The 14,018-nt window shown below is 31.6% G+C and overlaps 1 protein-coding gene and 1 long non-coding RNA gene across 3 annotated transcripts; one reads left to right on the top strand and one right to left on the bottom strand.

The window, feature by feature from the left end:
• Positions 1-4,958: 4,958 nt before the first annotated feature.
• On the top strand, positions 4,959-10,257 carry LOC105116677 (NPL4-like protein 1). Of its 2 annotated transcripts, none has more exons than XM_011014123.1 (3): positions 4,959-5,131; positions 5,563-6,847; positions 9,849-10,257. In XM_011014123.1, the coding sequence occupies exons 2-3, from the start codon at positions 5,864-5,866 to the stop codon at positions 10,098-10,100; spliced, it is 1,236 nt and encodes a 411-aa protein (XP_011012425.1). In that variant the 5' UTR covers positions 4,959-5,131; positions 5,563-5,863; the 3' UTR covers positions 10,101-10,257. The 2 variants fall into 2 exon arrangements, with proteins under 2 accessions (XP_011012425.1, XP_011012426.1); XM_011014124.1 differs by having other exon boundaries at positions 4,959-5,135.
• LOC105116676 (uncharacterized) lies at positions 7,914-9,842 on the bottom strand. Its single transcript, XR_840572.1, has 2 exons — positions 9,414-9,842; positions 7,914-8,091 (listed from the first exon to the last, which is right to left on the bottom strand). It is a non-coding gene; the product is annotated as an uncharacterized LOC105116676 (long non-coding RNA).
• Positions 10,258-14,018: the final 3,761 nt, after the last annotated feature.

The following is a 14,018-nucleotide window of genomic DNA, read 5'->3' as shown; positions in this document are numbered from 1 at the left end:
AATGTGTTTTTAGATACTAGATTATTGAGTAGGCAAACTCCAGTAGTAAAATCAAATATTGATTGATTTTAGGTTGCAAAGAAAGCTATACAACTTAGTTCTAATCTTTTATTATCATTTTCAAATATATGAAATGAAGGTCTACAAAACATATAAAGGGCAAAGAAATGAGTTTTGCTATTTCGAAGCCCAAAAAACAAGTTGAAAAACAGGGATTGAATCAGACCCGAACTTTATGAACTCCAAATATTGTCTCGGGTTATGGCTCATATCTTAAGTCCCAGAGGCCCATAAATTACAAGATTGGTGTCGTTGAAAAGAAGATTTGATTTTCTATAATTTCTCTAGTAATAGAGATCTTTGAGTTCACACATCTTCTGCCTCAAATCTGGCCTGCAAGGAGAGGAAAGGAATATGAAAATTAGAGGTAAAAAGGAAATGGACGAAACAAAAAAGGAAATTTTCTTCTTGCCAGCTAGGGGGTAAAAAGTCCAGAATATGAAAAAGAAAACAAGAGGTTCAACCAAATAGACAGAGACATAGAGAGACCGTAGAATAGACTAAAAAGAGGAAAGGAGGCAACACAAAACAAAAGCAAAAATAGATACAAAACAAGAGGCAGAAAGCAGAGGAAACAGGGGATGAAAATTAGAGAAGATTGGAGGAAACCTATCTATTCTACTGTCATTCTCTGCTTTTAAGTGATGTTAATCATATCAAGTTTGTTTCTTTTTAATTTAATTATGGAGTAGACTTTTATTTTGGGATTTTTTGATGTAACCTTATTATAAATTTATGAATAATTTATTTGATTAAATTATGAAATTAAGTTGTTGAGTATTTCATTCTATGTTTAATGCTCGTGTATGTTTGGCTAACATCTGTATGATTTGGAATTCAATTTGGGACTGAGAAGTGATAATTGTTTTAGTTATTATTTGAAATACCTTAAGAAATCTATAGGATAGAGATATCCCAGGAACTTTTGTAATTGTTAAAGGTTTTATGGTACTTAATAAATTTCAACAAGTTCAGAAATTTCGTAGAGTATATGAAGTTTACTTATTGAATAATTCATTAATACTCGAGAGAGATTAATATTCAAATTAGAAAAACCTAATTATCAATGCTAGGAGTAATTAATTCAATTGAGAAAGTTCACATAGGAGTAGTTATGACAAGTCAGAAATTCTAGAAATAGTAGAATTGAATTCAATAATATTTAATTAGTTAGTTGTTTGTTTTTAATCATTAATTTTTGTTTCATAAACTATCTCATTCAATTCCTTAAATAGATCATAATTTAAAAGACTTTGGTAATTAGTAGTAATTTTTATAAATCCTCATGGGACGATACTCTACTTATCACTTTACAACTTATTACGATTCGTGCACTTGCGAAATTAAATAATAAGAACACTTTAGTTTATTGATATTTGACGAAACACACTTTAATAACCTTTCTTTAAGGAAAATTGAAAGCATTAGGTGTTGATACAATGTAGCTTCAATAATTTACAGGATAAAATAAAATAAAACAAAACAAAACACAACAGAATGTGAGGGGTAATTATAAAGATGACTATAAACATGTCACATGCTTGCATACTATAAAAATCAATAGTGTCTTTTCTCCAATTTTTTCCTTGGCTTTCTAGTAATTGAATTTTAAGTTTTGAAATTGACTACCTTATCTATTTGTTGGGGTTATTGTTAGAGTATCAATTGTTCTTGTTAATTTTTTAAAAGTGAATTTCATTTTTATTTAAGCATTGGAGGCCTTTTACAGTGCCTTGTTTCCCTCAATATCAAACTGGAAGCATGAGAGACATATAGCAGAGCTAGCATCAAAGTCATACCATACATACCAAGTGATTTTGTTTAAAGAGGATGAGGGTATTAAGCTTTTTATATTGAATATAAATGCTAAGCAATAATTAAAGAAACTTTCCCTCATTTGTTTCAACCGCAACAACTTTACCCAATTATAAAAAACATTGATTTCTACAAATCAAACTCAATCTACAATTCAAGACTTTCAACATTACTTTCTACAAATAAACCCAATTTACAATTTAGGACTTTTGTTTGTTATAAACAAGATGATTATTTACTCTTCTATATGAAAAGAAAAAAAAAAGCCTCAAAACTTTATCAATTATACAATACCCTGTTTCAATCCTCACAAAATAGAATATTACACTTCCTTCAGCTATATACAAAAGAAAATAAAGAAGCAGTAGTTAAATCCAATTATTAATCGAACTAAAAGGAAACCCATTTTAGAGCAAACAAGACCCATGTTAATAAAACATACAAAATTCCATAAAATATGAGTAATTGCAACATCAAAAAATTATAAAGAAAATCACCTACTTTCAAAAACATGTTGCGTAGAGAGCAATAGTTTGTAGTTAATTAACAACATTGACAATTAATTACAATTAAATTAGATGGAGATAAGAAAGAAACTCATGATTAGTGTTTGTTACATAAACAAGTTTACAACACCTTTATTCTTCTCTTGTTTGGGTTTCCCCAACACAGATTTGTTGTTTATTTCTACAAACCTAAAAAAAAATGCAATGTTAGCTTAAATCATATGAAAATCTATGTTGAATTTGATCTGACATGAAAACGAATGAAAAAGAGAGAGTTTACAACATCTTTACTCTTCTCTTGTTTGGGTTTCTCTAACACAGATTTATTATTTATTTCTATAAACCTAAAAAGAAATGCCATGTTAGCCCAAATCATATGAAAATCTATGTTGAATTTGATCTAACATGAAAACAAATGAAAAAGAGGGTGCTGGGATATAAGATTTCAATTTATAAAAAAAAAAAACAATACAAAGCTTATTAATCAGTGGAAATTACCTTCTATTAAACAAGTTTAGCAAGGTAAATTCAAAGAAATAGAAAAAGGCAAGTTAGAAAATTATCAAGATGAGAGAATGGAATGAAGGGGAATAACAAGGTAGGAAAAATTTGGAAATAAGATGATAATGCTAGATTTAGAAATGGTTAGCAATAATAGATAAAATTTTTAGATTATCAGGTTGTTTTGATAATTTTTTTTTCCAATAGTTTTCTTCTCCGTAATTTTTCTTAGTGTAGGTGAGAGAGAATGCTTTTAAAAAGCAAATAAAAATTGTTTTTTAGAAATTGAGGTTAAACCTCAATTTCTAGTGAGAATATTATGCATTATCTAACCAAATATAATAAAATTGGGTTTTAACTTAATCTCACCTATAGCCCGTGATGCCAAACTCCTCCACGGCATGGTAGCTTTAGAGTTGCCATTGCTCTCAATAGTTATTTATGTAGTTTTAATATTGTCAAAAATATTTTTTTAACATAATATAAAATATATAATATAAATTTAGATTGTAAATTCCAATCATAAAATACTAATTATGTATTGACAATTTCAATTAAATAATAATTAACAATATAATACAATTAAAATAAAAATGAAATAAATAATATAAATGTCTAAATATCTTAAAATATATCATTTAAATAAAAATTTATATATAATTTAAATAACTTAAAAATACAATTATATCTATAAAATTTTATTAACTAAAATTTAATTCTTCACTAAATCTTCTCGGACACTAAAGTCATGTGAAATTCAGATATAATAATTAGGTGAAAAAACCAATCATTACCAAATTCTTAGATTATAATTAAAAAGGAGAAGTGAGAGGGGCAGAGATGGTAATAACCTTTGTAGCACTATGCAAACAACTTGTCAAAAGAGTGGTTATAAAGGCTCATAGGGACTCCATAACTTTTTTCCAAGTTTTCCTCTCTCATACTAGATGAATATTTGGCAATTTCACTTGCATATTTCTTACAATTATTTTACAAGCACACTGCACACAAAATACGACAAAACATGGCCATAATTGAGCTACAATCTTCTCTTAATCCCCTATGCATGCGTATAGATCTTCGATCTCTTCGATGCAATTACAAGTTATGATTAAATGGAAACATATAGATTTATGATCTTTACTGCAGTTGCAGACACCACTAGTCAAAAACAGAAGATAAAATCACATGAGTCACATAACATACTTTTTCTGTTGATTTGAAGCGAGAAGGCCAAGACAATGTGTCTGAATCTTAAACGATGGGAGTTATTGCTCTCCTCTTCGACTCCATCTCTTTCTTGCGATCTCTCAGTTTTTAGTAGCGGCGGCATCTTTGAAATGCATGCAAGGCAATGGAGTTGAGAATTTGAGATTTGAGTAAAGGGGAAATGGGAGACTAGGGGTGGGGATTGTGGGTGGATAGGCAGGGGATTCAAGGACAAGAACTCATAGAGTGACTCAATCAATAAATTTTTTTAATTTTAGTCTAACTTGTGAAATCAATCCGGTTTTATCGATTTTATCAAATTTGACTGATTTTGAATGGTTTTGAATTTTTAATCGGATTATATATATATATATATATATAGTCATATTTTATATGGGCAATGAGTTAATTTGTTCACGTAATTTTTAGGGTAGCTAGCTTTTTTAGTTATATTTTTCCCTTTGAGTTTCATTCTTGGGTCTTGTCTGTCGTTTTTATCTTTGATCATCTCTTTTCTAAAATATTTCGTTTTGTAAAGAAAAAAGAAGATGAGTATGGATGATCTTATTAACTTATTCAACATGTTAGCATGCATTCCCAGTTATTTGTTAATAAGTCAAGCTAGATTTTTGTTTATAGCATTTTAGACTTTTGGTTTTGAATTACAATCATGATTGTCAGCTATTCCGGGAAGAGGTGCCCGGTGGCAGGTGCATAGGCTGATGCTGGACTGCTACTCACTGTGGAGTGAAGGCTGGTCCTTGCTGGATTGCCTGTGGGCTGGCACAGTGAGCTACGGCAGAAATTAGTAGCAGTGGATTTGGTTAGTCCTGATACAAATCACAAGCGAAAAGTGTCATGGCATCAGGCATGATGGAAAGATCATATGCCAGTGAATTGCAGGAGGCAATCTTCTTCTGTTTCGACCACAAATGTTCTAGTCTTTGCAGATTGACTGTGCTTGAGAATGATATCTTGTGTTTTTGAAGTGATTCAAGCGGTGAGCAGCAGAGCAAATGGTCAAGTCGCTCCTCTCGTCTGTAGGTACCCAATCCCTGAACTAATGTCCCAAAATCATACAAGTTATCTCTCTACCAGATTAAATCTAGAATTAATTTAATTAGATCAATCGATCAATATTTTTTTAAAATTAAATTTAAATTAGATTTATCCTAGTAATCTACATAGTCATATTTTATAGTCACTGTGGTCTTGTATCAATCCACAAATTTGATGTATTGTAAAGTTTTATTAGTTTTTGTATTTTAAAAGTATTTTTAAATAAATTAAAAATTATTTTTTAATTAATATTTTTTTAATGTTTTTATATATTTTGATGCATTGAAATTAAAATTATTTTTAAAAAAATAAAAAATATTATTTTAATATATTTTAAAATAAATTATATTTTAAAAAATAAACTTAAGTGATTCTTTTATGAAAGGAGTATAATGAATGATTGACGTGATAGGATTGAAATGGAAGATTTATGGACTACAAGGTAGAAGATACAGTTCGCCCTTTTTAAATACGGCGTCGTTGTGGAAAGTGCACCAGCAGTAGAGGACACCGCGACACCGTTTATAGGAAAGATGAGCTGCGAGACGTCATTTTTACCGTCTTCCCCGTCCAGCAAGCATCGCATATAAAAAAGAAAATGATTAAAGGTCCTCTGCTCGCTCGCACTGTTTTCACACTGCGAAGCAAAGCAACCGATTCTCCTTCTTCAGATTAAGATCAGAATTCTGATCAATACTCGCAAAACAAGCAAGATGGTGATGGTTCGAATCCGCAGCAGAGACGGGCTGGAACGCGTCTCCATCGACAACCCAAACATCACAGTTTCCCAACTCAAAACCCTAATCCAAAACCAACTCCAAATCCCTATCCGCAGCCAAACCCTCTCTACCAACCAAAGCCTCCTCTTAGCCAAATCACCCTCCGATCTCCTCAAATTCACTGACATGTCCAACCCTGACACTCCTCTCTCTTCCCTAAGCATCTCTCACGGTTCCCTTATCTTCTTAGCCTACGATGGAGAGAGAACTATTGCCGGCCCCGCTGTTCGACCTGCTGGTTCTTTCGGCCGGAAGATGACAATCGACGATCTTATTGCCAAACAGATGAGAGTCACCAGGCAAGAAAATCCCCACTGCGATTCTGTCTCGTTTGATCGCGATTGCGCTAATGCGTTTCAGCATTATGTTAATGAAACGCTCGCTTTTGCTGTTAAAAGAGGTGGGTTTATGTACGGAACGGTGTCGGAGGAGGGGAAGGTTGAAGTCGATTTCATATACGAGCCTCCGCAGCAGGGGACTGAAGAGGTTTTGATGCTCTTGAGAGATTCTGATGAAGAAAAATTAGTGGAGGCGATTACGGCGTGTTTGGGAATGAGGAGAGTGGGGTTTATTTTTACGCAGACTATAATGCAGGACAAAAAGGAATATACGTTGTCGCATAGGGAAGTTCTTCAGGCGGCGGAGCTGCATGCTGAGAGTGAATTGAAAGAGTGGGTTACTGCGGTGGTGAAGTTGGAGGTGAATGAGGATGGGGGAGCCGATGTGCATTTCGAGGCGTTTCAGATGAGTGATATGTGTATTAGGCTGTTTAAAGAAGGATGGTTTGAGACGGAGATTGGGGAAGATGCCGATCCTAAGTTGTCTAAAATGAAGAAAGATGTGGTTGTTGGTAGCAAGGATGTTAAGGAGGTCGATAATGATTTTTTCTTGGTCGTTGTCAAGATTTTAGATCACCTGGTATGTTACGCGTTAGTCTTTTTCCTTAAATTTGATAATTGCATTTCTTTTGTTGTTGTTTATTTTCTGATATTGGGCTTTATCTTTGGTTGATAAGTATTCTTTTCCCTGGGAAATAGGATTATGCTTTATTGATTGATAGTTGATAGTTGAGTGGAAAAAGAATATCTAATAAATTTCTCTGTGTTAAGCTAGTTCTGGACTGAAATTGTCCAAATCTTCATTAACGAGAAGGTTTTATAGCATTCCAGCAATGTGGAAAGAGAAAATAACATGAGGGGCAAAAGAAAAAAAAAAGTTCCGGAGCCATATGCATGAGAGTGTGCTTCAGAGTGACTTGGGATGTGATATGTATTCTCTTTGTTCATATTTTTTTGTGACAGAAATAGCTTAACATAGGAAGTGTCAACTTTCACTGTTTTCTCGTTATTTTGATTGCTGCAGTGCATCTAGTTTTTGAGTACCAAGTTCTAGGATAGGTTGAAGTTCCATTCTTCATATACATGAGATGAGATTGCTAGCTAGGTTCTTAGAAGGATATATCTGTTTTTTTTTTTTTTTTTTTTTTTGGGGGGGGGGGGGTTCTTTAGAAGTTTTGCAGCTATATATGTGCCAGTGGGTAAGCTAGAGTCATTGGAACTGGATATGAAGCTTTACATAAATCATTCTATTTCGAAGTGCAGATTGCTAGAGATGATTTATATATATATATATTCCTTTGTGGTCTTCTTCTTTTTACTAGGCCTTGGATGGAGGGGCCAGCTAGTCAATTATGTGATGTTTTAAGGGTCTCATATAGATTGTTTGCTCAACAAATATCATGGAATAACGAGTCAACCATATTTTATAACCACAAAGACTGGATATGGATATGCTGGCAACAAAGATGGCAATATCGTATATCCAATAAATCATAATATTTTCAGGATGGGGGTATGGTTATTTTATGTGCTGGCATGAGACAATCACGGTTATGTTTATGTGTTATGCAAAAACAAGATGGAATGTTTGCTGTTGAGGTGTATATAGTTTGGCAACCTTTACATAAAAGGTATAATTTTTTGGAGGAGTATTGGAGCTTCTTATTGTGAGAAAGCCTGAAAGGATCCTTTTTATAGCAAAATTCTTTTAGAGTGTTCTGAGCATGATTCTTGCTTGAAAATGAAGAGAAGCATTTGAAGGGATGGTTTAGAGATATAAGTTATGCTATACGAGGGATTCTGTCTAGCTGTGCAGTCATGCAAGTTTTTTTGTGATATTTTCTAAAATTATCTTTGTTGATCTTATTTTTTTTATATTGAGCTGGTTGAGAATTGCAATTGTATATTTTCTCACAAAACACTATAAATTGCTACAATGTTTTTCTAAATGATTTTTTTTCCAAATTTTTTTCTTTTTTTGTGTTGTTTTTTTTAGAATTGTTTTTGTGGATTTTTTTTTATATATTAAGCTGGTTGAGAGTTTAACTTTGTAGTTTTTTTTGTTTAAAACACTGGATTGTTACAATATTTCTTTATATGATTTTTTTTTAAATTATCTTTATTGATTTTATTATTTTTAATATTGAGTTAGATGAAAATTATAACTTTAGAATTCCTTATCAGATACTATAGATTGCTACAGTGTTTCCCTGCTTGATTTTTTTCCCTTTTGTTTTTTTTCTGATTTTTTTTTAAATTATCTTTGTCGATTTTATTTTTTTAATATTGAGCTTGTTGAGAATTTAGCGTTGTAGTTTTTTCTTTGAAAATATTGTGGATTGCAACAGTTTTTCTCCATATAAATTTTTTTTATGATTTTTTTTCACAAACCCACGACAACGCACAAGCCTGCTCATGGTTTTTATCCCTTTTTGTATAATTATTTTTTTTAGAATTGTTTTTTTTATTTTATTTTTCTCATATTGAGTTGATTGAGAATTTATCTTTGTAATTTTTTTCTTGAAAACACTGTGGATTGCTATAGTATTTTCCCACATGATTTTTTTTTGCTATAATTTTTTTAAATTGTTATTGATTTTATTATTTTTAATATTAAGCTGGTAGACAATTACAACTTTATAATTCTGTATGAAATATTATAGATTGCTACAGTATTTTCATGCTTGGTTTTTTTTCCTTTTATTTTTTTAAATTATTTCTATCAATTTTATTTTTTTAATATTGAGCTGGTTGAAAATTTAGTTTTGTAGTTTTTTCCTTGAAAATATTGTGGATTGTAACAATTTTTTTCCATATAATGTTTTTTATGATTTTTTTTACAAATCCACAACAACGCATAACTCCGTGGTATCGCGCCAGCATGACATGTAGTTAATATTAATTGGGTCTCGCATGGAATTTATTTGCTGCCATATATTTCCACTGTGGAAATTTAACTGTACAAATGACACAGATCCACTAAGAAAAAGAAATGGGTGAATAATTAGTGGGCCATTTTTCAATTGACTGCCCTGATACCTGAAACTGGGGGATGGAACCTGTATTTCAAATTCATGCAACAGCTACAAGTTTGAATGGTTTGGCATTTTCTGTTTTGAGTAAGTTCACCTTTGATGCTAGATCATGCCGGTAGGTTACATAATGAATATTTGAGATTGCTAGAACTTCTATATTTGGAGCAGGCACATGCAGTACTGTTTGTTCCTTTTTGGATGAAACCTGAGAATGACGCTATCTATGTTAGGACTATCAGCTGATATTTAGTCTAGGATTTGTTTTTTTTTCCCCGTTCATGGAAGGAAACTGTGGCTTTGACTGAAAAATGCAATGTAAGCAGGGAAAAATGAAAAATTATACAGCAGTAGACATCGCCTGTTTGACTTTGTCACTTAACATTCAGTGGATATCTGTGCTGGGGAGCTATTCATTCATTTGATTCTTCTTTATCATGCCATAATGAATTTTCAAGATACTAATGTCACAGTCCTGGATGATTATATCTCTTCTGCTGCCTCTTGTGGAGAAGTTCAATGTTCTTGCCCATGAATTATTTAATGCAGGGCCCTCTTTCATCAGCCTTCCCCATTGAGAACAGGATCACACAAGTGACAATGAGAGCGTTGAGGAGTCATCTGGACCGTACAAAGAATCTTCCATTTGTGAAGAGAATTTCTGATTTTCACCTCTTGCTATTTCTGGCCAAGTTTCTGGACCTCAATTCTGATGTTCCGGCGTTAGCAGATTGTGTGCTTGCACAGACAGCAGTACCAGAGGGTTATCAGCTCCTAATTGAGTCCATGGCTAATACTTGATATTGCTTGAATGCCTGATGGTTGGATCAATCCATCGTCCCCTGTGAAAGTTTCAATTATACTACTTCCTGGTGTATCATAATTTACAATCTCTCTCTTATAAATTTAAAGTATCTTCATCCATTGGTTTGATAATTTATGTTTGGTGAAATCAGGTTTCAGTTTTCTGTTTGATTTCTTTTAGGAGTCCCACATGCTGATATCTAGAACAACTAATTCTAAATATTAAAAAAGAAAAAAAAAACATATGATAAAAAATTCAAAAAATATACATGCTCCTTCTCATCTGATGCTTAACCCTAATGCCTTACTGGAAAAGGCCAATGGTCTGCTATTTTAGCATAAAACTGCATCTAATCATGGAGAACAAGCATCACTTTTCAGAACACGTGTTATTAAAGTCTGAAGGCTCTGCATTAAGCTGCTTTCAATTGAATGAATGTTTTTTCAGCATTTATACTCCACTGGAACCTGTCCGTCTTTAGTAGTTAAAGGTTTAAGGTTTGTTAATGTTACCAGCCCTTCAGTAAACTTCATGTGATATCCCGGCTAGCCTCGAAATCCCCTTCGTTTTCAAACTGAATTAGGAGTAGGTCAATCCTTTATTACTTCAATCTTCTTAGGATTTATGATAACACCTTTTGCCGATATGATGATAGACTCAAGTATTCTATTTGATTTTCACAATAAAAACACTTGCATCTTTTTGTATACAATTGATTCTTTCTCAATACCTTTAATATTTCTCTTATATATTTGATATGCATATTTAATGTAGAATCATATATTAATATATCATCGAGGAATACAAAAATGATTATATTGATTATGATAGAATTTTTAATATCTTACCCAAACATCCTAATATAATAGTAACTAGATCTCAAGTTCAATTTAGAGTAAAATTAAGAACTATACAACTTATTCATCAATTAATGGAATTGAAAACTTATTTTTAATAGCAAGATCACTAAGTTTTTTATAATCAACACAAAATTTCCATGAATTATTCTTCTTTTTAACTAACACCAAATGGCATAGAAAGTGTAACTAGGTTGAATTACATCTCTTTAACCAATTCTTTAATTTCTTACTTGTGGATAAATAAACTTTTGTAGGGTCTTATATTCATTGAATTAAATATTGAAATTAGTGGAATTATATGATCCACTTGTCTTATTAGAATAAGTTATTTTGGTTCACCAATGACTTCTTGATATTCTTTCAATAAGGTCTTCATTTGTGAATTTTTCACCATATATAATGATCTACTAATAGCTTCTATAGAGAAAAATTGGTCAATATATTCATAAATGGTCTCTTTAAGACTCTTTATATACTTCAGTTACAAAAACCATTTGTAACTTTGCTTCTTTGAAAACTCCTCTCAATTCAATCATATTACCTTCCCAAATAACAATTTTATCTTGATAAAATCAAATAGAATAGGTGAGTATAATCTCAGATAATCAACTCCCAACATTATATTATTACACCTTCTCAACTTTAAAATCTTCAAGTCAGCCCTGAATTCACATCACATTGTCATTTGTTATTATAATTGCTAATACTATGGTTTTAACAACAGCAACCTTAATTCCTTTAATCACATACTCATCTATGAAACCGTGGATGCTCCCGATATTAATTAAGATAATTATTATCCTGACAACTCCTTTTTATCATAATTGTACCGTGAATATAGTTATCTGTTAGTGTATTTAATGATAATCAATATTCTTTAACAGTAAACTTGCCTACTATTTTTCCAATTTTATTTTTCTCCCAACATCTAAAAATTCTTTCATTTCTTATTTTTTCCGCTTTATCATATTTAATCTTTTAGGGCTACATTGATAACCAGGCATGTACATATCACTACATTTAAAATATAAGCCCAATTTTCTCCTTTATTTATGCAAAGTATCATAAAAATGCTTTGTCCTCGAGGTGCCTTAATCTTTAATTGGTTAGAAGACTTGGATGAAAAGTTACATGTTGTTCTTCCTATATTAAAAGGAAAGTTTGATCTTTGAACAATCTTATTTTTCCTGGCCATAGACTCATCTCACTATTTTGTTTGCTCAAAAGATTACATCAAATAAAGTTTGTTTCAAGATCTTAAGCATCGGCTTGGTATCTTTTCTTAATCCACTAATAATGCTAGAAATATAATAAGATTATAGTACAGGAGGATTTAATGCATTCATCAAAGATTTTATTCCTCAAACTTCTCCACATGATCTTTCACTCTATTATCTTATATCAATTTGTTGAATTCCTCAACTATATCGTCTCTACCACCAAATCTTTTACAAATGGCCTTATAGAATTTATCCTAATTAATTAGATATTAACCTGTATACATGAATTCCTCAAACTAAATCTCTACATTTTCATCCAAGTATAAAGAAGACATCGTTACCTATTTATAAATAGGCATAAAGTTTAGTTAGAAGAATTGTTAACACTTCCTTACCCATCTTCTAGGACTATCTCCCAGAAGGTTTGCAAATCCATTATTGGCAATGTCGGATTGTTTCTAGCCTTGTAGTGATCCTGGTTTCCCATATTTTCTCCACAACCATAGCTTTTAAATCCAAGTAGTATTATTTCCTATGTGACATGAGCTCAAGTTTTATTATATTTGACAAGATTCTTGTGGAATTATCCCCAATTGTCTTTCTTACCATTTGATTAGCTAAGAATGACTGGATATGGTTAGTTAGGGCTTTAATTTTCAAATTGATTTGATTAGATCTCTTATCTTGTTTTATCCACCTTGTTTATTTTTTTATCATTGTTTCTTGAATTTTTTTTATGAATCCCTTGTATTTTTTCATCAAGTTTTTTACAATATTCTTCCACATTCATAATATTAATTTTCTTTACCATTTTCTTAAGCTTTAAACAACCCTAAAATCGATTAATGGTCGAGGATCAACTTTTATATCAATTGTTAGACCTTGGCCTTAACAAGTGAATGTTAGAAAGGAAGAAGAAAAAGAACGAAAGAAGGTCTAATATATAAATTGTTACTCCATTACTTGTTCATCATGCTTTTGTTACAATGTTATATACAAGGAATTCAACTAACTCCTAACTTCTAACCAACTACTTATTTATCATATATTTTATTCTTTATTTACACATGATTATCATGTTACTTATTGAACTTCTCTTCCTACAAGCTTTCATGCCTTATATTTCTACGCTTCTCTAGTAAGTTGCAACATTTTGCCTGATTTTTTATGATTATAAGTAGTTGTTGATGCTAGTGCATCTATTGGTGGAGGCTTGTCTTCAGCATAATGGTTGTTCATTGGAAGAAGATAAATTGATATATATGTTTTGCATTGTTGGACAGCGAGTTTGGTGGCTAGTTGACATGACTAAAAGATTGATATCTTCTCCCAAGTGCAGGAGTGTTGAATTAATAAATAACCCGGCAAGACAGGGGTCGAACCACGGGGAGGTTAATTGTACAAATTATAAATAACAATAATACAACAACAATAATAGTAGTAGTAGTAGTAGTAGTAGTAGTAGTAGTAGTAGTAGTAATAATAATAAATAAAAAGAAGGAGAAGAAGAAGATGAGAACTTCGAGATGGAATATTAATGTAAGGATTAAACAATGATAATAACAAATGTCAAGGTTAGAGGTTCCATTAATGGTATGTCAAACAAGTATAGTATAAACTCTTATTATTCAATTGGAAACCACACACAAAGGAGGTTCCAATCAGATTATAGATTGTTAACATGATTACATTAGTCATCTTATTCGATTAATGCTAATACTTGTGAATCTCGTTAAGCATTCATGATTATAACTTATGTTAACAACAAATCAAGTTTCTTTCATAGCTCAGGTGTCGGTTATACCATACAATATGGGCTATGAAAGTGTCAAGC

Source organism: Populus euphratica, unplaced genomic scaffold, assembly GCF_000495115.2.
Source record: "Populus euphratica unplaced genomic scaffold, PopEup_1.0 scaffold1015.1, whole genome shotgun sequence".
Lineage (NCBI taxonomy): Eukaryota > Viridiplantae > Streptophyta > Magnoliopsida > Malpighiales > Salicaceae > Populus > Populus euphratica.
Note: the sequence above shows the minus strand (reverse complement) of the source record. Positions and strands in the feature narration are given on the sequence as shown.